Source organism: Rhinopithecus bieti, unplaced genomic scaffold, assembly GCF_001698545.2.
Source record: "Rhinopithecus bieti isolate Rb0 unplaced genomic scaffold, ASM169854v2 scaffold_19737, whole genome shotgun sequence".
Classification (NCBI taxonomy): domain Eukaryota; kingdom Metazoa; phylum Chordata; class Mammalia; order Primates; family Cercopithecidae; genus Rhinopithecus; species Rhinopithecus bieti.
In genome coordinates this window covers 2,104,889-2,128,802 of record NW_016809683.1, presented here as the reverse complement: position 1 = coordinate 2,128,802, position 23,914 = coordinate 2,104,889, and the positions used below count along the sequence as shown (strand labels likewise).

General features: G+C 42.2%; 2 protein-coding genes across 3 annotated transcripts in view; both read right to left on the bottom strand.

Annotated features, from left to right (window-relative positions):
• TOM1 (target of myb1 membrane trafficking protein) overlaps nucleotides 1-4,388 on the bottom strand; it is a 52,841-nt gene extending 48,453 nt beyond the window's left edge. For both annotated transcript variants that reach the window (XM_017890125.1, XM_017890126.1), the window contains exon 1: nucleotides 4,215-4,388. In XM_017890125.1, the coding sequence (XP_017745614.1) occupies nucleotides 4,215-4,266 (52 nt within the window). In that variant the 5' untranslated portion in view covers nucleotides 4,267-4,388. The remainder of the gene's footprint in view (nucleotides 1-4,214) is intronic.
• A 3,662-nt stretch (nucleotides 4,389-8,050) lies between these two features.
• The window catches only part of HMGXB4 (HMG-box containing 4), a 39,458-nt gene continuing 23,594 nt past the window's right edge, over nucleotides 8,051-23,914 (bottom strand). The window contains 6 exon segments of the mRNA XM_017890132.1: nucleotides 8,051-9,827; nucleotides 10,322-10,444; nucleotides 14,691-14,860; nucleotides 15,953-16,058; nucleotides 17,343-17,407; nucleotides 19,326-19,407. Of these exon segments, the coding sequence (XP_017745621.1) occupies nucleotides 9,783-9,827; nucleotides 10,322-10,444; nucleotides 14,691-14,860; nucleotides 15,953-16,058; nucleotides 17,343-17,407; nucleotides 19,326-19,407 (591 nt within the window). The 3' untranslated portion in view covers nucleotides 8,051-9,782.

Here is a 23,914-nt window from a genome sequence, read left to right as displayed (position 1 = left end):
AAATAAATAAATAAATAAAATAAATAAAAATAAAAAAGAAGGCCTGGGTCTGGATACTGACCTTGAGTAGCTGTGGAACTCTGGAAAGCGATGCTTTCCCTTACACTGACTTTTGGTGAAATGGGAAAAAAATAGCAAAACTGCACAGGGTCACCATGAGATTAATACCCAGGACGCTAGCAGAATACCTGGCAGAGTTATTATGACACAGTTTGCTCACAAAATGTTACTTTCCTTTTCTCCCTTCTTCCTTCCTGCTATGTGCCAGGCACCGTGCTAGGTGCTGAGGGTCTGGAGAAATAAGGCACAGTTCCTGCTCTCAAGAAGTTCAGCCTAGCTGTGGAGACAGACATGCACAACCACTAAGAGAGTGGGATGGTGGCATATTAGTATGATGAGGGTAGAGATAATAAAAACAGGCTGGGCGTGGTGGCTCACACCTGTAATCCCAGCACTTTGGGAGACTGAGGCGGGCAGATCACTTGAGGTCAGGAGTTCAAGACCAGCTTGGCTAACATGGTGAAACCCCGTCTCTACTAAAAATACAAAAATTACCCGGGCATGGTGGTGTACAACTCTAATCCCAGTTGCTCAGGAGGCTGAGGCAGAAGAATTGCTTGAACCCGGGGGGTAGGGGTTGCAGTGAGCTGAAGCTGTGCCACTGCACTCCAGCCTTTTTTAAGACTCTGTCTCCAAAAAAAAAAAAGAAAGAAATAATAAAAATGATGATGGTGGTGATGATGACGGGAAGAGCTAACGTTTCCATACACTCACACTGTGCCAGGCACTCTCAGAGGACTATCTTGTTTCATTCTAGCAACCACCCTGTGAGGCAGATGCTGTTAGCAACACTGTACCAAGGAGGAAGCTGAGAGTCAGAGCCCAGAGTCATACGGTAAGGGGGTCCGAGGACCTGGGATAACGGGAGAGTAAAAGAGCAATGTTGGGCTTGGGGCAGGCCTCAGGGAGGAGGTGATGATACCCTGTACTTTGAAAGGTGATCTGGAGCTCCTCAGTTGGGGCACACGAGGAAGCAACCCAGGCAGAGGGACCAGCAAGCACAAAGGGGTGTGTGTGTGTATGTGTGTGTGTGTGTGTGTGTGTGTGTGTGTTGGGAGGGGAGGTGAATGAGAACTTTGTGATTTAAGTGCCTGATACTCATTCCTGATTAGCATCATTAGAACCCGCCAGCTGAGGGATGTCAATTCCATATGGCTCTACAGCTCTCCTTTCAACAAGGGCATGGGAGTCGGCAGGCTTGAGAAGAGATGGTACTCCTGCGGCAAGGAGGGGCCTGGTTTACAGAATTATAAGCAGCTATATTATGTCATCAGTAATCACAGCCAGTGAGCAGTACTTCCTCCGCCTCTTTATCTAAAAGAATATGGGATACTGAGGGGATTAACTCAAACTCTTAATTCTACTTTTGGAGCCTCTTCAGCTTTGGTTTAAATTTCAATGGCTCAGTTTCGCTGTCAATTCACTGGGGTCTTGGGTGAGTCACAGCCTCCACTTTCCCCTCTCTGGACCCCAGTCTCTGCCAGTGTAAAATGAAGGGGATGGGCTGGAACAGCATTAGCATGACCTGGGAACTCGCCAAAAATTCACATTCTAGGCCGGACGCGGTGGCTCATACCTGTAATCCCAGCACTTTGGGAGGCCGAGGTGGGTGGATCACCTGAGGTCAGGAGTTTGAGACCAGCCTGGCCAACACGGAGAAACCCCGTCTCTATTAAAAATACAAAATTAGCTGGGTGTGCAGTGCGTGCCTGTAATCCCAGCTACTTGGGAAGCTGAGGCAGGAGAATCGCTTGAACCCGGGAGGCGGAGGTTGCAGTGAGCCAAGACTGTACCATTGCACTCCAGCCTGGGCAACAAGAGCGAAATGCCGTCTCAAAAAAAAAAGAAAAAGATTTTCACATGCTAGAGTCCCACTGCAGACCTAGAGGGTCAGAAACTCTGGAGTTGGGGCCCAGATATCATTTGCTTTAACATGCCGTCCTAGGAATGCTGCTGAGAACCACTGGGTTAGAAAATTCCAAAGGTAAAGCTCTTACAGCTGTAAAATTCTATTTGTGCTCTAAGGTATGATCATTTAGTAGCATTCTCTTTGCATGGAAGTATGTCTTGCCCAAGAAAGGTAACCCTTCAGGGTAAGAAGAGAAGCTTGCTTTGACTAGCTGAAATCCAGAACCCAGGTGAGCTATTCCAGAAAGCCTTAAGAGTATGCGGCTGACTTTGAAACCGGGTCTTTTATTTACTTGTTTATTTTTAAGTAGTAAGTCTTAAACTTGGCATGTGATAAAAGCAGTGGTTTCTGTAGTCAGAGAAATAAAGATGAGAGGAGAGCTGCTTGCTTTTCTCAGCTCCAAAAACCCATGACTCACTGTGGGGTGGGTGTGTCTAGGGGAGGTCAGGGGTCCTTTGAGAGGGCAGTTCCTCTCCCTGGTTCAGGAGCTTCCTGGTGTGTAAATCCTGGACTGCCACCTCCCCCTTGGAGAGCACTGATGACAAAACCTCGGAAGAGCCACCAACAGCCACGGTGGCGATTACAACACAGAGCCGGGTCGACAAGCTTTCGTGAGGTTTGGCAAGACAGTAAGAATGGAAAGAATGTCTTGTCTTAAAGTTTTCCCAGTATGGACTTAAGACGAAAAGTCATCATCAAAAAAGATAAAGAGTGATTTCATGGAAATGTGATGATGGTTTCTTCATGCAAGAATGGGGAACACCCAGACCATCCTCTGGAGAAGTGTGGCCGTTTGGGTCAAGGCATGTCGGTTCTCACGGTGTTGGTGTCCAAGAACGAGCACGTATGAAACCTACTGCCCAGCGATTTCCAGGGATTCCTAACCTCCACTTGGTGGTATCTCAGGAACAATGTGTGTGTGTAAATATATACATGTATGTATGTGTATGTATATGTACATATATGTATGTGTATATTTATATATGTGTGTGGGTGTGTGTATGTATGTATTTCAAGAGATGGGATCTCCCTGTATCGTCCAGGATGGAGTACAGTGGCGCCATCAGGGCTCATGCAGCCCTGACCTCCCAGGTGCAACCAATCCTCCCAGCTCTGCCTACCGAGTGACTGGGAGCACAGGCACACGCCCGGCTAATTTCTGTATTTTTTGCTTTTTTTTTTTGTAGAGACGGGGGTCTCGCCATGTTGCCCAGGCTGGTCTCGAACTCCTGGGCTCAAGCGATCTGCCCGCCTTGGCTTCCCAAGCGCTGGGATTACAGTCGGGAGCCACCGCGCCCAGCCCAATGCTAATAAATACTACAACTGTTTTTTTTATATGGCACTGGCCACGTACCAGGCATTGTTCTAAGTATTTCACATTTATTAAGGAATTTAATCTTCACAACAAGCCCACGGAGGTAAGGACCATTATTACCCGCCCATTACAGGTGAGGAAACCTCCGCCCAGGGAGGCTGCGTCATAGAACTATAAGTATCCTGTCACCAGGGTGCAAAGAACCACGGACCAGCGCCCAGGCGCCAGGTGCCCTGGGCTCGGCTTGGCTTGAGCGCCGGGCTGCCCTACCTACGGAGCACCGAGGTGGGCTGACCGGGAGGGTTTCTCCGACCACTTTCTGCTCAGGTTCTCAGAGTCTGTGCGGGTCCATTTGAGTCGAGATAAGAGCCCAGGCGGACACGTCCTGAGATCCGGGTCTGTGAGGCCTGGCGGCGGGCTGTCTGGCGCTGGGTCCCCTCTGGCCAGTCGCCCCAAGACGCCAAGTCCCGGGCTTCGCGGTCCTGGGAGAAGGGACTTCTAGCCTTTCTCAGGTGTCCGTGTCCGGAGAGCCCGGTGAGCCAGAAAGGAGCTGGCCAAAGCCCAGGCGGCGGGACCCAGCACAGCTGCCCAGCCACCGCCAACCACGCAGTCCCTTTAACCCCGAAAACTTTCTCCCTGGATTCGGGACCCCAGCAGACACACATTGGCTGCGCGGTGGGCATCCGGACCCGCCCTCTCTCCTTATCTACTGGCTGTCATATACATCTATCACAAGCCAAGGCTTCCTAATGGCCCAAGTTCTTGTCAATCAAGAGTGGGAGGAAAGCTGGGCGGGGCCAAGTCGGAGAGCTACACGCCAGCCTCATTGCCCTCCCTGCCTCAGTGACTAGGCACCCGGGAGGCTTGCCAGGGGGCCGAAGCTGGGTGCGGAGCACCAGGGCGGAGGTGTGGGGGGTTCCAGGGACTCACCGATGCGCTGTCCCACTGGAGAACTGAACGGGTTCCCCAGGAGAAAGTCCATCGCTGCTACCGCCGCTGCCACCAACCCGGGAATCAGCTGACAGCAACCGCCAGCGCCGCCAACCCGTCACGTGACGCACCCGAAGGCCGGCGAGGAGGCGTGGGCGGAGCGGTGGCAGAGCGGAGCTGGACCACAGGCCCCGCCCTGACGCGCAAGGGTCCCGCCCCCGAGGCGGAGGGCGATGACCTCATCGTCGCTTCGTAGGCGGTGGCGGGCGTCACGCACGGCGTAGAGCCTGGGGGCGGGGCCCGGGAAGCGCGGTCCCCTTTAAGCCACGCCCCTGACCTTTTAGGGTGAGGTGTGAAGGACCTTTCACATATTTGGGAAACTGGGTCGTAGACCAGGGAACTGACTTGGGTGAGATTACACAGAAGCCGAGACTCTTAGTGTCACAGCCCTTAATCCTTGGGATCTCACTGTGACTGCACACCTACCCTAGGTGACAGCCTCTCTGGGCTGCTTTCTCCTTGCCCCGATAGGACTCTTCCTGTTTGATGTCAAGGTCTCCCCGCTCCAAGATGCACCCTGCTTGCAGCCCAAATTATCTTACCTTAAAGATGTAGTCACGAGTGGGGCTTTGATACCCGTCTCTGCCATAAATTTACTGTGTGAGCCAAACACAGCTCCTATTTTCTCTAGATACTGGAATTAGATCAAGGACTCGTAAGCGTTTTAAAAAAATATTTTATTTAGGTCACAGTCTCCTTTGAGAATTTGGCAAAAGCCATGAGCCTTTCTGAAGAAAAAAGGCAGCAATAGAATTTTGCTTATAACCTCAGGGAGTTTCTGGGGTCCCTGAAGTACAACCGTGGACCCCAAGCTAAGAATCTCAAAGGCCTTTTCCAGCGTTGAGATTCTAATCTCTTCAGCCTTCCTGGCTGTGTGTGGTGTGTCTGCTGACCCCACACACTAGATACCTATCTATGGGTTATGACCTTTTCTTCTGATACGTACTCCAAAAATACAATAACCATGGCCTTAGTAGTCTGGCTACTGTGGGTATTTTAGTATTTATTGTAATGTTTGTGGTTTTTAAATCTGAAAGACTAGTAAATTGACTGCACAAATTCTGGATGATAGAAAACCTAAATTAAGCGAGGCGCGGTGGCTCACGCCTGTAATCCCAGTACTCTGGGAGGCTGAGGCAGGCAGATCATGAGGTCAGGAGATTGAGACTATCGTGGCTAACATGGTGAAACCCCGTCTCTACTAAAAAATAGAAAAAATTAGCCAGGCGAGGTGGCGGGCGCCTGTAGTCCCAGTTACTTGGGAGGCAGAGGCAGGAGAATGGCGTGAACCCAGGAGGCGGAGCTTGCAGTGAGCTGAGATCCGGCCACTGCACTCCAGCCTGGGCCACAGAGTGAGACTCCGTCTCAAAAAAAAAAACAAACCAAAAACCAAAAAACAAAAACAACTCCATGCAAAATGATTACTATATAGCTATTCAAACAGAAATGGAACTATATGGATTTATTTATTTATTTATTTTTAAAGACATACTGTCACCCAGGCTGGAGTACAGCGGTGCAACTGTAGCCCCGATCTCCTGGGCTCAAGTGTTCTCCCACTTCAGCCTCTCGAGTAGGTGGGACTACAGATGCATGCCACCATGCCTGCCTAATATCTTTTAGTTTTTGTAGAGAAGGGGTTTTGCTATATTCCCCAGACTGGTCTCGAACTCCTGGCCACAAACGATCCTTCTGACTTAGTCTCCCGAAGTGCTGGGATTACAGACATGAGCCTCTGCCTCTGGCCAGTATATGGATTTTATCAACACAGTAGATAGGGATGTAAATGGCAAACATTAAGTTAGTACAAAACTGATTAAAACTGTCTTAAAAAAGAAGTGTGCTAATAAGGAACAAACTCATTTAGTAAAATGTTTCAATTTACTTTTTCAAGAGTTTTAGTAATATTAATATCATGCCTTACTGAGGGTTAAAATGTTCAAATTTCTTAAGACTGACAGTCTGCATAAATGTAATCTATTAAATCCTTTAAGCGCTTACAGACAAAAATCAAGATAACTTTTCCTTCAAAATTTAAAGACAATAGTATGACAAGAGTGAAAGCCAGCTAGATAGCTGAACAATGCAAAGATTTCAGATGGCATTCCTACAATCACATTTGCTCGGGACTTGAGATAATGGAAAGCATTCTGATGAATTATATACATGATTTAAATCTGAAAGTAGCTTGGGGTAGAAAAGAGCCTAAGGTTTGAGGTCACCTGTTCCACTGTTCTTATTCTGCCTTTGCCATTTACTAGCAGTATAAACTTGGGAAAAGTACATTTTCGCATCTATAAAGGGAGATAACATTCATAAGGCTTTGTGGGGGGATGAGTGAGACAAAGTGTGCAAATCACTCTAACAGTCACTCAGTGATATGGTAGTCTCTTCCTTGCTGCCTTTCCATAAGACATTAGCCTTTTAATTAATCATATTATTTCACTATTTATGACTTTTAACACCTTGTGTTTGCACTGAAATTTTTACCTTGAAAGGTCTTATCTCCATATATCCAATGTTCATATTATTAAAACATTCATGTCAGGCTGGCTGGCTGCAGGTCTAGAGACAGGGAAGTGACTTTAACACTATTCTATAGATGGGACTTTGGAAGCCTATCAAGATTAAGTAACTTATCAACAGCATTACTGACTAAGCCAGGACAGTACTGAAACATATCATTTAGCACATGATTCAGACGCAACCCTTATATAAGATTAACGAACATTTTCTTGATTTAGGCCAACACCATAATGCACATAGTTTTGTTTGCCAATAAATGGAGGTGCAGTTATCAGATTCACTAAATTTGCAGTCTGCAAAAGAGAAAATGAGAGCCTCTACAATGTTAAAATTAATAGAAGCAGAGTAAGGAGTATATTAGGAAAATGGCTAAGATTAGAAATTTAATCTCCATTGTGGGTTGATTTTTTTCTTAAGAAAATAATGGTAGAATAGAGTGAAAAACAGGTTTCATAATTTCATAGCAACTGTGATTATCATGATTAGGGAAAAGACAGCTGAGACTGGACTACAAATATTAAAAATGTGATTTTTAATAATATAAGTACAAAATTTTATTTCTTTATACAACTGTAATGGGATTTGGATCAAACCACTAGAATTTATTTAAAAAACAAAATAAAACAATGATATAAAAACTGCAAGAAGGTCTGAATCCAAAGTTTTTCCTCTAATAGTACCAAATACCACAAGGTACAGATTATTATACAAATGTGTACAAATTTTAAATACAAATACAACAGGGCTGGGTTTCAAAGGAAAACAAACAAAAAGCAGGTCCTCATCAGGATTTCATTAATGTATATAAATGACAATGCTAGGATTAATGTCTTCCTGTACTATCCATGTCTTCTCCGCCCCTCCTAGATACCCTGTGTCAAACAGGAAACTTCCAGATGGAGAAGAGGCATGGTACAATATTCTTTTTTTTTTTTTTTGAGACTGAGTCTCACTCTGTCGTGCAGGCTGGAGTGCAGTGGCTGGATCTCAGCTCACTGCAAGCTCTGCCTCCCGGGTTCACGCCATTCTCCTGCCTCAGCCTCCCGAGTAGCTGGGACTACAGGCGCCCGCCACCTCGCCCGGCTAGTTTTTTTTTTTGTATTTTTTAGTAGAGACGGGGTTTCACCGTGTTAGCCAGGATAGTCTCGATCTCCTGACCTCGTGATCCACCCGTCTTGGCCTCCCAAAGTGCTGGGATTACAGGCTTGAGCCACCGCGCCCGGCCCAATGTTCTAATACATGAAATCAACTTAAGATTTCTGTTCCTCTTGATTTTGGTTCCCAAACAATCCTGTTTCTTTCTCTGTATTCCCAATTAAATCTCAAAACTGCTCTGAGCTGAGAAAGGGATTCAGCAGCCAGAATACCTTTAAGCAACATAGCCCTGTGACAACACTGGTGGGGAGAAGGGAAGAAATTAAATAGGATGCAGACGGGCTACACTGTCCCCGAAGATCTACTTTGATGCTGCAGTGCTGTCTAGGCCAGGAGAAGCAAGCACAGTTAGCTCAGAGCTTGGTGCTGGCAGAGAATCTCACACCAGATTTAAAAACCATCCTGAAGGGCTCAACTGTCTTCTTTCCAACTGGGAAGCAAAAGTCTGGTTCTCTGGAAATAAGGGCAGCTGGGGATGGTAACATTCCTCTTTATTTTACTTTCTAGACATTATTGAAGCCCATGAAGTTCTTTGTAAAGAATTAGAATCCTAACACAATGATTCATTTTTGAGGTAAAATACCTTAAAATGTAAATGATTCAGTTTTTGGAACAGATCAGGAGGAAGGAAGGACAGAGGGAAGGAAGGAAAGAAAGAAAGAAGGAAAGAAGGAAAGAAGGGAGGGAAGGAAGGAGAAATGACAAATCTGTATCTTCCACATGCTGTTGCTGGTGGAGGCTTTTGTTATTAAATTATATATACAGAAATTTACAGGATAAATTAAAATCTAAGAGATTTTAAAGAGTTAAATACACATAATTAAAATACACATTCACACACATAAATAAACCTACAAGAGAGTGAGTTTTGTTTTGTTTTTGCAATTCACTTACATGTGGAATGCAGAACACTGTGTATCTGCCCACCAGGGGAACCGATAAGATGAATCCAAAAATCATGCTGGGCAAAGTTTATCCATAACCACCAAGTAAGTAAGCAGCACGGCTTGTGAGGACTTGGTGGTTAACTTCATGCCGCCAGTGAAAGACACTAGCTCTTAGTTCTGCAGACTAAATATTCTGGGTTAGCTCAGAATGTATGGAGGTCCAACTGGTGGCACTGACAGCTTCACCCTCCAAGGTGTTTTTTGCTGCCAGGGCTCACAGAACTCCTTAGCCTCTGTTGAGGCCGTCAATGGTACCAATGATTACAATAAATTTTGAGACATGGACACCTATACAGTAGGAATTGGAATGAACCCCCTACTCAATTCACCTAAGCCACCTTCATAACTATAATGGGAACAAATTTTATCACCTCCCACCTGGGTCACTTCAAATTGAAAGGCTTTGAATTTTCAGTCAACTGGCATCTTCCCGTTATCTTTCCTATTACATATTTCAGACTAAGACAGGTAAGGCAAATGGTCAGTGATGGGTCTGGAGGTCCAACTGAGTTTGGAAAATAATCACATTTTAGCTGTCCATAAAGAGATGCGCTTGGCACCCAGAACAAGCCCCCAGCCCCCAAGTTACATTGATTTTTAAGGCAGATTTATCCACCACAGGAGAAAAAAGAATCCCAAGCCTGTATTCATGCCAAAATTTCCTCTTGGCTAAACCTTTGCCATTTCATAAAATTATTAAAAGCAAAGTAGTTACAGTCCTATGTATATATTGTACATTATATATATATGTATATATGTATGTATAGATATAAAAATTTAAAACCTACACCCAGAGGCCAGTGAAGGAATCTGGAACAGTCATATATACACAAACCAGCAATGGTGTAGGATAAGGTTTCTGTCCCAGGATTCTTTGCTGTCACAGTCCAGGCATGATGTAAGCAATGTTGTCTAGTGTGTTTGACTGCAAAAAAAAGAAAAATGTTCAACTGAAGAGTACTTTACCTTGGTTTCCTGACATGTTTCTCTGTTCAAGGAGAGAGATAAAAAAAATCAAATGTAGTTAGAAAAACAGGTGAGAATGAAGACGGCATCCTGTTGTTTGTTATGCTAGGAACTTTTCTGCTGACTTCTCCCATTAATCCTAGTAAAAAAGAGGGAGACAATTCCTGTACCGTCTTTGGGTGTAGAATAGCAAACAGGAAACACAGGAATTGCAGTACCTCAAGGGCTAGAATGCTTCTTTCTTAAGCACTATTTTGGTAAATGGCTTGTTTTCTAGTTTCAGTGAAAGCACAGCATGCATTTGATAATATAGCATCATGTTCCATGAGCTAACAGATGAAGGAAGCACTGTGTGTCACAAAGCCTTATGAGCCTGTGTCTGACAGTGTTCATTAAGGCAGGGCATCTCTGATGCCCAATGGGTCTGACCCTAAAAATCCAGGGAAAACTCACCAAGACCTGTTTGGGACAGCCATTCAATTCAGGTAGTTGTGTGGTGAGACATGCCAAGGGGCCAAGGGCACAGATAATGGAATCCAGAAGCACTGACAAACTGCCAGACACAGCCACCATACCCTGAAAAGGAGAGGAGGTTGTTGCTTGAGTCACACTCCTGATGCGCTTCCTGTGTTCGGGCTGACTTCCTCACACAGCACTTTAAATCCTAGGCAGTTCTAATCTTACAATTCGAAACTTTATAGCAGAAATGGAAAGTTTACTCTGATAACTCTGTAAGTTGTTTAGAAAGAAAACTTTTACAACACATTCCCAGGTTTCCTTTCTATAATCCTAGCTCATCTTACCTTCTATGTGACCTTGGGGAGGTCAAATACTTAACTTCTGTCTCTTTAACAGGAATAGTAAAAAATGCTTTACTTACTCTGGAGAGCTGTTGGTAAGATTTGTGATTATGTATGCAAAGTATATCTGTTATAAACTCCACAAATATAGCTCAGATGTGATTACTATGAGAATCCTATAACCCTACATGTATGTAGCTTTTGATAGCTGATGATATAATTTTTCTAGGTTGAGTTGTTCACTCTCAAAGAGAGGTGAATTTGGTTCAAATTTTAACATTTTATGTAATTCATATTGTCTAGATATTTGTGATTCAAAGAGATAAGAAAGACTGTTGCTACTGCCCAGTTCTTGTATAATTTGCTTTAACTAGAAGCACTGTGAGGATACGTCATGTTGGGAAACAGCACAGCAGAGTCCTTAAGAAAATGAGCTCTGGATTCAAGACTGCGTGGGTCCAGATCCTGGCTCCACTATTTACTGTTTTGTACCTGGGCAAGTTGCTTACTATGCTGTGCTTGTAAAACACTAACAGCATCTGCAGCAGATGGGATTGATGATAATAGATATAATATACTTGGGATGGTGCTTAATACATGGTTAAGTACTCAAAAAATGTCAGTAATTATGACTATTATTACCAACATTTTGATCTTCAAAATTGCATTTCTGGCTGTCTTTTGGGTCTCTCCTTTTGGATATTTCTCCATCTCAACATGCTGTAAGGAAGAATAACCTTCCCATCCAAATCTAGCCCTCCTTTTAGCATCCATTTCTCTGCAAGTCACCATCATTCACATAACTGCCCAGTTTCAAGGCCTAGCCATCACTGACTCTTCCTTTCCCTCATCCTCCTTGTCAACATCTTCCCTCTATACTTTCTGAGGGCAGCAGTACAGTAAGAGGTTAAGAATCCGGACCTTGAGGTCACATTCCAAATTCAAGTCTCTGCTTTACCACTTAGGGGCTGAACTCTAGAGAAAGTGACTTCACCTCTTCAAGTCTGTTTATTCTTCTGTAAAATAGGGGGAACAAAAATTCTGTCTTACAAAGCTGCAGTGTGAATTAAATGATGTAATTCATATTGAGCACTCTGAACCAAAGTTGGGTAAGCATTCAATAAAATGTTAATATATAGGGAAGATAATAGCTAAAACCCCCAAAATATAAGTAATTAGCAATATTATTCCATTACTTTTGCCCTATAGTTATTTATAGCTAATTTATCTTTGTCACATCTAGACTAGGATTATTGTTATAACTTCTCCCCACTTCTGGTCTCTTTTCACTTCCAATCTAAAATAAAAGATATTCTCAGAGAAAAGTAAATGAGAGCTCTGATCTCATCCCTTTGCACTCTAAAAACCCCTGTAGTTCCCCAACAGTAAAGTATACACACTTCAGAATGTCTACGAAGTCCCTCTGCAATCTGGGTTCTAGCCTTAACTTTCTTAAGTTACATATATATATATATATATATGTATTTTTTTATTTTTATTTTTTTGAGACAGGGTCTCACTCTGTTGCCCAGGCTGGATGGTGAATGGAGTGCAGTGGTGTGATCTCGGCTCACTGCAACCTCCACCTCCCGGTGGAAGCAATTCTCCTCCCTCAGCCTCACAAGTAGCTAGGATTACAGGTGTGCACCATCATGACTGGCGAATTTTTGTATTTTTAGTACAGACAGGGTTATGCCATGTTGGCCAGGCGGGTCTCAAAACTGTTGGCCTCAAGTGATCCTCTCATTTTGGCTCCTAAAGTGCTGGGATTACAGGCATGAGCCAGAGTGCTCAGCCTCTAGCCTTAATTATCTAACTTATGCATTGTATGTTCTAGTTTTACTGCTAAAATGAACATTAATTTACTGTTGAACATATTATTTTGATAATTATATGTCCATTATGATGTACATTAAAAAAATAGAATATAATCCTTGAGATGTCATGAATGTCATATAAAAGCATAGACAAGTTTATTTAAATAAAACTGTAAAGTAAATAATAGTGTAAGTGGTATGTGGAAATTGTAAAATTACGGGGATCTATGCAAATGATTAAATTCAGGCCAAAAGTGGATTAGAGGGAGAATGGGGAAAAACTGCTAATGGGTACAGGGTTTCTTTTAGGGGTAGTAATATGTTCTGCAATGAAATAGTAGTGATTCACAATTCTGTGAATATACTAAAAATCACTAAATTCTGCACTTTAAAGGGGTGAACTTTGTGCTTACTAAACTAAATGGAAATATCTGGGAAAATTCAGAATATGCTTAAAACAAATCGTTTTTACTTCTAACTTCTTATGAAATTAAGAATGATTAAATATGAAAATAAGGTCACAGAATATTTCTTCTGGAAATACCTATATCCATTCAGCTATCGAGCCTATATGAAAGTGCTCAAGTTCTTTTGACTCCTGCTAAATTTTTTAGAAACTAGCCAAAGAATTTAGATACAGCTTCAGCTCTTGTGGCTTTTGGCATTTTATTTGTTGAATAATTCAATTTCCACACTGAAGCAAGTGATTAGTTTTACATTCCTACACTAATTTCTTAGCTTAAAAATGGCTTTAGTAGCTTAGACTGGCTTCTTTGCTGAAATGTCTTACTAGAACTTGGTAGAAAGCAGAATTACTATACTACTGAGTTAGCTAAGGGGACAATACAGTTAGAAACTGAGTATGGTGATAGAAACAAAACACGACAGCTGTGCAGGTTAAGTGATTTTTTTTGAAATCGAAGCTTAAAAGGACAAAAATCTCCTTAGGGCACATAGCACTGTATAATTTAAGTGCAGAGTACTAGAGAGCTGGGAACCTTAACTTCTCCATTTGCTACCTATTTTCAAAATAGAGGAACTCTTAATCCCCTATACAATTGAATCTATTCAAGACTTTGCTGGAAATGCACAGAAAAATGCAAAGTCTCTTAGAAGTAGATAGAAGTAATCAAAACTGCTATGGAATTTGTACTCATCGTTTTCTTGCCTTTTGTTTTGTTTTTTTAAAAGAGATAGGGTCTTGCTCTGTCACTCAAGCTGGAATGCAGTGCAGCAATAATAGCTTACTGCAGCCTTTGAGCTCCTGGGCTCAAGCAATCCATCTGCCTTAGCCTTCCAAGTAGCTGGGTCTATAGGTGTGCACCACCATACCTGGCTAATTTTTAAATTTTTTGTAGAAATGGGGTCTCACTATGTTGCCCAGGCTGCTCTCCAACTCCTGGCCTCAAGCAATCCTCCTGCCTCAGTCTCCCAAATTGCTAGGATTACATACATGGGCCACCGTGCCCAGCCGCCATTGCATTTCTTCTTTTTTTCTTTGTGATGGAGTCTCACTCTGTCGCCTAGGCTGGAATACAGTAGAGCGATCTTGACTCACTGCAACCTCCGCCTCCCAGGTTCAAGCGATTCTCCTGCCTCAGCCTCCCGAGTAGCTGGGAACACAGGCGCGCACCACCACGCCTGGCTAATTTTTGTATTTTTAGTAGAGACAGGGTTTCACCATATTGGCCAGTCTGGTCTCGAACTCCTGACCTTATGATCCGCTGGCCTCAGCCTCCCAAAGTGCTGGGATTACAGGCATGAGCCACCACGCCTGGCCTCATTTTTATTCCTTTTAAATTTTTTGAATATATGTATTTTTTGAGATGGAGTCTCACTATGCTTGCCAGGCTGGTCTCGAACTCCTGGCCTTAAGGGATTCTCCCAGCTAGGCCTCCCAAATGAGGAGCCACTGTGCCCAGTCTCCACTGCATTTTAAAAAAATAAAAATAAGTTACAGGGTATTCCAATTTCTTTTTGTGCCATTGTTTCAATAGGATATCATTAGTGAAACTTTGAGAGCTAATAGGTAGACTGAATATCTCTATAGATATTTCTGTTATCATTATATCTTCTATATCACTGCATCCTGAGTACCTGGCATAATTTAGCATAAAGTAGATGCTCAATACATGTATGTAAAATGAGTGAATGAATCCAAATTATATGGGAAACTGTAGTCATGCTGCTGATAGTTGTATTCACCTCAGTTTCCTGCAGACGGTGTCCAATGAGGCTTAGGGACTCTCCCAACAGCTGAAGATGAGCAGCAACATCAATGGGCTCTGTCTCAGGGGCTTTGGCTGGTGAGGCTGGTAAGAGCATGGTGGTGGGTGGGGATTTCTTCTGGGGTGACAGTACTCCTACAGAAGAGGCTGAGAACAGAGCAATGAGGCAGACAGGTAAAACTTGCCTACAGCCTTGAACAACACAAAATTGTTCTTCCTGATTTTCCCTTTTTATGAACTATACCAGGCATTAGCAAAATTGTGGCCTGTGGGCTAAATTCAGTCCATGGTCTCCTTTTTTTTTACGGTCTGTGAGCTAAGAATAGTTTTACATTCTTAAAGGGTTATAGAAAAACAAAGAATATGTGACAGAGAATGTGAGAATGCATACAGCACACAAGGCCTATAATATTTACTCTCTGGACCTATTTTTTTTTTTTTTTGAGATGAAGTTTTGCTCTTGTTGCCCAGGCTGGAGTGCAATGGCACGATCTCAGCTCACCACAACCTCCACCTCCCGGGTTCAAGCAATTCTCCTGCTTTGGCCTCACCGGTAGCTGGGATTACAGGTATGCGCCACCATGCCTGGCTAATTTTGTATTTTCAGTAGAGACAGGATTTCTCCATGTTGGTTAGGCTGGTCTCGAACTCCCGACCTCAGGTGATCCACCCACCTTGGCCTCCCAAAGTGCTGGGATTACAGGCATGAGCCACCTTGCCTGGTCTACTCTCTGGACCTTTTTTTTGAGACGGAGTCTCGCTCTGCCGCCCAGGCTGGAGTGCAGTGACCGGATCTCAGCTCACTGCAAGCTCCGCCTCCCGGGTTCACGCCATTCTCCTGCCTCAGCCTCCCGAGTAGCTGGGACTATAGTCGCCTGCCACCTCGCCCGGCTAATTATTTGTATTTTTTAGTAGAGACGGAGTTTCACCATGTTAGCCAGGATGGTCTCGATCTCCTGACCTCGTGATCCGCCCGTCTCGGCCTCCCAAAGTGCTGGGATTACAGGCTTGAGCCACCACGCCCGGCCTACTCTCTGGACCTTTAAAGCAAAAGTTTGCTGACTTCTGCTTTACATTTTCTAAATTTGAACATCTCTTTTTGGTAGCCTGTAACATTCAGTAAGAATACCTGGGAATCAAGGTCCACTTCTATTATTGCAAGCTTTTCTCCCAGTTTCTTAGCAAGGAAGCAAAATTCACATGCTTTAGAGAAAAGCAGGAGGGGAATGTGGTTACTACCTTTGACTTTCATGGAACCTTCTGAGCTGGATGCTTTCCTTTTCACAGTTGTGGCTTCTGCTTTGTTCTGTTTGTGCTGCAGATACTGAGCTTTTTGCTTCCAAATCTGCAATCACATCAGTGAACATTAAAATAAATTTAAAAGGACAAAAAAGTAAAAGGAAAAGAAGTTATGAAAGAACAAAATGGAGAAAAGAAAGGCGATAATAGGAGGCAGGCAGACAGAGGGTTAATGCTAACTTTTAAGCTGGGGGTCACTGAACTGACTTCAGACAGCTAGCTACATTCACATCTTAGTAGAGGACTATAAACATTCCTCAATGCTAATGGTCAAATCTCGGCACTGATTTTTAGATCACTGTAAGTTGAAATGCAAAATCACAGATTAAACATCTGGCTCAATATAATGTCTCTGTGGTTCTTCTAACCTGCTGGTTGGCAATACCAACACAACAGCAGGATAACAACAACATGGAAAACAAAAACTAAGGATAATCTATCTGGGTGAAAAATAGTTGTTCATCTAGATGACATAGTGCTCCTATATGACCTTCATATCATAAGTCTCAATGATTCAGATATGACTGTTTTTTGTTTTTTTTTTGAGATGGAGGTTTGCTCTTGTTGCCCAAGCTGGAGTACAATGGCGAGATCTTGGCTCACTGCAACCTCTGCCTCCGGGGTTCAAGCGATTCTCCTGCCTCAGCCTCGCGAGTAGCTGGGATTACAGGCATGCGCCACCAAGCCTGGCTAATTTTTTGTATTTTTAGTAGAAACAGGGTTTCGCCATGTTGGCCAGGCTGGTCTCGAACTCCTGACCTCAGGTGATCCACCCGCCTCAGCCTCCCAAAGTGCTGGAATTACAGGCGTGAACCACCGTGCCCAGTCCAGATATGACTGTTTATCAGTGTCTTACTAGCTTCTTGATAGTAGGGTACATTATTTGGTAATAGTTGATGAGGATAATGACCTTGAACCTGGTTACCTAGTAAGCACATTCTCATGTTTTTATTGTCTGCAGTGACTGCTAAGTGGATAACTTTCCTCAGTTCTCAGACCATGACTGATTACTAGGTGTTTTCAGTAAAGGGCTCTGATTTTATAATTTAACACTTTAGTTATGCCTTAACTTAGATCATCTTTTGGCTCAAATGTAACACTGTTGGAAAAAACTAGACCAGGTTAGAAAAGACAGCCTTGCTATAGCTAAATCCTCATGTACAGTGAACTGGCACTAACAGTGTTAATGTCCTCTGCTAAACCATTTTCTATTGATTTGTAATTTTCTTTGCTATTTTCAGTGCTGTCTGGCTGGCTGGTCTATGGAAGAATTAGGTATTTTGGAAGGCAAGAAGCACTGAAAAATATGTTTATAAGAAAGTGTACTTACCAGTTTGTCTTTTTCTGGCAATTGCTTCCACACCTCAGCCAGTTTTTTACTAAGTTCCCCAAAATCTGGCATAAAAGAGTAAAACACTCAATACAGTAAAGGGTTAGCTATTAACAAAACAGAAGATTGGTGAGAGCGAAAACTGTGAAAAGGGTTTTGAAGGTCAGATTTAAATATTGCAAGATTTTCTGAGAAAACCAACCCCAATCCCATCGCTTTTGATTTTTTTCTATAGGGAAGGGGATGTTTTGATGGTCACAAGACAGTCTCAACTCCTAACCCATCTACTCCCTAGGGATTTACTCCTTAAGCATCTTTCTAGTGTCTTTTTTTGAGACTGAGTCTGGCTCTGTTGCTCAGGCTGGAGTGCAGTGGTGTGATAATGGCTCACAGCACCCTCAACCACCTGGGCTCAAACCACCCTCTCACCTCTACCCCCCAAGTAGCTGGGACCACAAACACAGGCTACCACACCTAGCTAATTTTTTTTAAATTTTTTTTTTTTTCTTTTTGAGATGGAGTCTCGCTCTGTCGCCCAGGCTGGAGTAAAGTGGAGTGATCTCGACTCACTGCAACCTCTGCCTCCTGCTTTCAAGCGATTCTTCTGCTTCAGCCTCCAGAGTATCTGGGATTACAGGTGTGCACCAAAATGCTCAGCTAATTTTTGTATTTTTAGTAGAGACAGGGTTTCACCATGTTGGCCAGGCTGCTCTTGAACTCCTGATCTCATGTAATCCACCCACCTCGGCCTCCCAAAGTGCTGGGATTACAGGCATGAGCCACCGCGACCGGCTATTTTTTTAAATTATTATTTGTAGAGATGAGGTCTCATTATGTTGCCCAAGTTGGTCTCAAACTCCTGGGTTCCAGCAATTCTCTACTTCAGCCTCCCAAAGTGCTGAGATTATAGGCATGAGCCACTGCATCCTCCCTCTGGTTTCTTTAATTTGATCCCACAATACAAGGCCTATCAACTTAGGTTAAAAAATATGTGTAGAATTTGAAAAAAGATGTTAGGTTTTTACCAAATTTCTGAACAATTAGAACCAAAGAAGGATTTCCCTAGAGCAGCTCAGAAGCAATCCTCTAGATGTGTAATCTTACCCTTCCACTATATAACAGTTTTATGCTTTATAAAGCATATTCATGTGTGCCTCACTGCAGCCTTTTGGAGTTGATAGGGCAGCGATTTTACACATTAGGCAAATGAAATCTGTAGCGGTTAAGTGACGTGTGTCTCACCTCATTAACTTCTAATACAGAGACAAATACAGACGGTCCCAGGCCTATGATGGTTTGACTTTTGATTTTTCAATTTTATGAGAATGCAAAAGCAATATGTACTCAGTAAAAACTGTACTTCTAGTACCCATACAACCATTGTTTTTCACTTTCAGTACAGTATTCAATACATTACACAAGATATTCAACACTTTATTATAAAACAGGCTTTGTGTTAAATGACTTTGCTCAAGTGTAGGCAAATGTAAGTGTCCTGAGCACATTTAAGGCTCACCTTAAATGTGTTCTGTAGGCTAGGTGTATTAAATGCATTTTTGACTTACAGTATTTTCAACTTTCAATGGGTTTATCGGGATGTAACACTATTGTAAGTTGAAGAGCATCTTTACAACAATATAATACAAGACATCTCATTATAACTTTATATCCAAGGGCAGTTTAAAGAAAAGGCCAATTGTAGAATCTTGGAAATAAACAATTGTATATTTTTGTGCATTTATGTATGTGCTTTATAACATTTATTTTTACGTAGGTTCCCACCTTATCAGTTTAAGAGATATGTATAGAAAGTTCATCTCTTTTACAGATCAGGTAAACTAAGGTAAAATCTAAAGTGATTTGCAGAGCTAAGGAAAGAAACAAGATTATCTATGCTCTAATGCTACAGGAAGAAGAAATTAACTGCACTGCTTCAAGATATAAATGGAAAGCAAAAGCGCTACAGATCAGCAAAGTTCTTACCTATACCTGGATGGTCAGCCACAATGGTCACGCGATACTCTTTACAGAACACTTGGTAGGCCGACATGTTCTTCTTTTTTGGCTAGTGCCACATAGAAGATACAACAGGGTAAGACTTGATTAGAACCCAAGTTTAGTAACCCTGAATCCACAGTAATAAAATAGAAGGTTACCTAAACTTTTTCATCAAGGGAAGAGTTCCAAACTACTAACCAGCTTTCCTAAACAGGATAATAATTTTTTTTTTTTTTTTTTTTTTGAGATGGAGTCTCGCTCTGTCGCCTAGGCTGGAGTGCAGTGGCGCAATCTTGGCTCACTGTAACCTCCCCTCCTGGGTTCAAGCGATTCTTCTGCCTCAGCCTTCCAAGTAGCTGAGATTACAGGTGCCCGCCACCACACCTGGCTAATTTTTGTATTTTTACTAGAGATGGGGTTTCACCAGGTTGGCCACGCTGTTCTCGAACTCCTGACCTCAGGTGATGCGCCCACCTCGGCCTCCCAAAGTGCTGGGATTACAGGCGTGAGCCACCGTGCCTGGCCAAGAAAATACATTTTTAATCCATGTTACTTACAACTCAGAGATGAACATCAGTTTTAATTTTAGTAGGTAAAAACCACATGCTAAATTATTTGTAAAGACCTTCCTTCTCCCTATATACAATCCCATGTTACATATTTCTTTCAGAATTCAGTGTTAAGAAAATCTTTATCACTCCTGGGGTATCTATTTCTCTCATCTTTGAAAATCTGAACCGTATAATTTCCTTTTAAACTCTGGAGCCAGAAACGCAAGAGCCAAATCTATGTTCTTTTTGCTTCTCTGGTTTTGATTTCATATCTTGTAATTTCCATCATCCTGCTTTTATTGTCATTTGTAGCTTCTCATTATTGGACTGTTCACATTCTTTGGGTTCAAGGTAAGAAGTGAATAAATAACTGAAGACAATTCTTTGGTAGTCACTGTCAGATGAAATGTCTTCACTTCAACAAACTGCTCTGTACTACCTGAGGCATGTTTGTTCTTCACTATATTCTGACCTAATGCCAAAAGGAATATATGGTTTTTGAGAAACAAAATCAAATTATTTTTAAAGTCAGTTCAACAAGAGACATATAAAACAGAAGATTATATTTCTATGCATTCCATTTTACAATTATACATGGTCTAAGGGGAAAAAATTTTTTGTTTTTTTTTAATTTTTTTTTTTAATTATACTTTAAGTTCTAGGGTACATGTGCATAACGTGCAGGTTTGTTACATATGTATACTTGTGCCATGTTGGTGTGCTGCACCCATCAACTCGTCAGCACCCATCAATTCATCATTTATATCAGGTATAACTCCCAATGCAATCCCTCCCCCCTCCCAAGTTTTTTCTATCTAGAAAGAGACATACAATTAGATTCATCTATCCAAATTTTTCATTGTAAGGATGGGGAAAAATAAAGTCAGAGAAACTGTAACTTGCTGAGGGTACCATCACTAAGCTAGTAGTAACACTAGACCCTGGCAGTTATAACCACAACCCAGGTAGACCTGACTTTCAGGGCCATGCATTATGGGCCCAAGAAAGAACATATGTTGCTCCCCTACAGAAAAAGTTAGCTATTTAAGGTAAAGAAAGGGTTATCACTTAATAATCTTAATCTAACAAACAAATATTTTCAGTATGGCTTTCCGCAAAAACTCATCTGGAAGCATCAAAATGTGATTCTCAGTCTTTCATCTATTCCTAGTCCTTTCTGGCCCTACAGTTATTAAAATGACATGAATGTGGCCAGGCACGGTGGTTCAAGCCTGTAATCCCAACATTTTGGGAGGCCGAGGCGGGCGGATCACGAGGTCAGGAGATCAAGACCATCCTGGCTAACATGGTGAAACTCGTCTCTACTAAAAATACAAAAAATTAGCCAGCGTGCTGGCAGGCGCCTGTAGTCCCAGCTACTCGGGAGGCTGAGGCAGGAGAATGGTGTGAACTCAGCAGGTGGAGCTTACAGTGAGTCAAGATTGTGCCACTGCACTCCAGCCTGGGCGACAGAGTGAGACTCCACTTGGAAAAAAAAAAAATGACATGAGTGTTTGGTACTTTAAATGCCCTTGGGAGCTTCTGTTTGCCTTAAGAGTGAGATTTTGGGATGAAAACCAAACCAGTCACACAGTCCTGTCTCATACCTTCAGAGTTGTATCTTGCTTTAAACAAAGCTCAATCATGCACTCTGCCTAGCTCCCTTAGTTCTTCATGTTGTTCCCACAAAATAACGACCCTCAAAGGACAAAGACTGACTGAGGCTGATGGCAGTAAAAAGCTCATGTGATGACTCTGACTTTAATTCCAAAAGCAATTCTGAAATCATTTGATGAATGGAAATATTTCTAGAACACTTTCCAAGGTAACTGCTTTGAATGAGATTGCACTTATTTGAGATAAAATTTGTGGTATGTTTGTTAAATTTCATACTAATCTTTTAATCATGGCTTATCTATATGCCTGACATTTACTAGAATACATGATGAAAGAATAATTTGTGGAAGTCTATACGCTGCCAAATCTTTCCCAACTGTACAATCAATCTCACTGCTAAATACTGAGAACATTAGAAAATACATATGCTTGAGAGATTTCATAGCTTGTTTGGCCATATTATAAAACTTACAAGGAAGGCATTTAACAACGTTTTCTCAAACACAATATAATACCGTAAAAGGTTAATGTTCCTATTCTATAAGGCTATCCATAGCTGTCACACTAATCACAATTCTTGGCTAATATACTATAGATTCAAATTCACATACTGAAGAAAAAGGTTTCCTTCATAACTCTTATAAAGGACTTTATTCAATTATGTAGAAAATAGATTAGCGTTTATTGAGTACCTGTGCTGGGTGGTGGTATAGCAAGTAGTTAGGAGGATAAGCTTTTGAAGACTAGATCTAATTATAAGGAAGTTAAGCTGCATAAAATAGTGGAAAACACATGAAATTTACAGTTTAAAGACCCACAATCTTGTCTCATTTTCGCCATATACTAATTATTTGATCCTGAATAAAACACATGGGAAGTGGACAGCTTTTCTAATAAGTGATATTAAAAGTATTTCAATGGCAATGAAGGAAAAGCAGAGACTAAGATTTCAAAGGTAGTAGAAAAAAAGTAACCCATTAAAGTATTCTACTATTCATGTATTAATAATATTTACTGAGTATCCATATGTGCCAGACACTGGGAATACAGATAAAGATCAGATGTAGAATCTAACAAATGAGGCAGTTAAATATGTCATTGTAATAAAACACAGTGCTATTACAGGGAAAGCATTTGGTGCTATGGGAACATGTAGTAGGAGTGCGTTCCCAAGTTAGGGAGTCAAAGAAAGCCTTCTGGAGGAAGTGACATTTAATCTAAACCAGAGAGATGGGTAGAAGTAGGCAGATGAAGGGTGGTTAAGAGTGTTCTAGGCAGAGGAAACAACACGGAGGCACATTTATCAAAGAAGAGAGAGGTAAGAGACGATGTTAGAGAAGCAGGCAGAGCCCATCAACTGAGGCCATGTAACCCACATTAAAATGTATGAATTCTGTCTGGAAGAAGCCATTCAAGTATTTTAAGCAGGAAGTTATACAGTCAGGGTTACACTTAAGGACTATGGAGAACAAACTGGAGAAGAACAAGAGCAAAGGCAGGAAGACCAATCAGGAGGCTGCTGCAGGAGTGCGGGGAAGGGATGAATGATCATGACCCACAATCAAGACAGTGGGTTGGGAGAAAAGCAAATAAACTGGGAAGGAGGAAGATGTGACAGGATTTATTAGAGATAGTGTGGCAAAAATGGCTTTGAAGATCAGCAAATCTGCGTTAGAATCCTGACGATGCTATTTACTAGTTACGTGAATTGCTTCATTTTCGTGACATTTCGTTTCCCTACAAGTAAAACTTGGATAACACCATTTAACTCAAAGGTGGGAATTACTCCATTGGTGTGTGGCACTTCAATAGGTACTCAATGTTATTTCTGTGGTAAGCAGAATTATAAGATGGCCCCCAAGACCCCTTCTCCTGGGTTTGCATTCCCATAAGGGTGGGCAAGACATGGTCATGTCATGTTATATGGCAAGGGGATTGTGCAGATGCACTTAAGGTCTCTAGTGAGTTGACTCTGAGTTAGTCAAAAGGGAGATTATCCTGACTGGGCCTGACCGTAGCAGGTGAGCACATAAAAGAGACAAGAAGCCCAGCGAGCTGTTGTGAAGACATCAACTGATTCTAAAGTTTATATGAAGAGGCCACAGACCCAGAATGGACAACACAGTATTGAAGAACAAAGTCGGAGGACTGACACTACCCTACTTCAATATTACTATGAAGCTACAATAACCAAGACAGTGTGGCACTGGCGTAAGAATACACAAATACATCAATGGAACAAAATAGAGGGCCTAGAAACAAAGCTACCTAAATAAAGTCAATGAATCTTTGACAAAGGAGCAAGGACAATATAACGAAGAAAAGACAGTATTTTCAACAAAAGATGCTGGGACAATTGGATATCCACATGCCAAAAAAAAAAAAAAAAAAAAAAAAAAAAAAAAA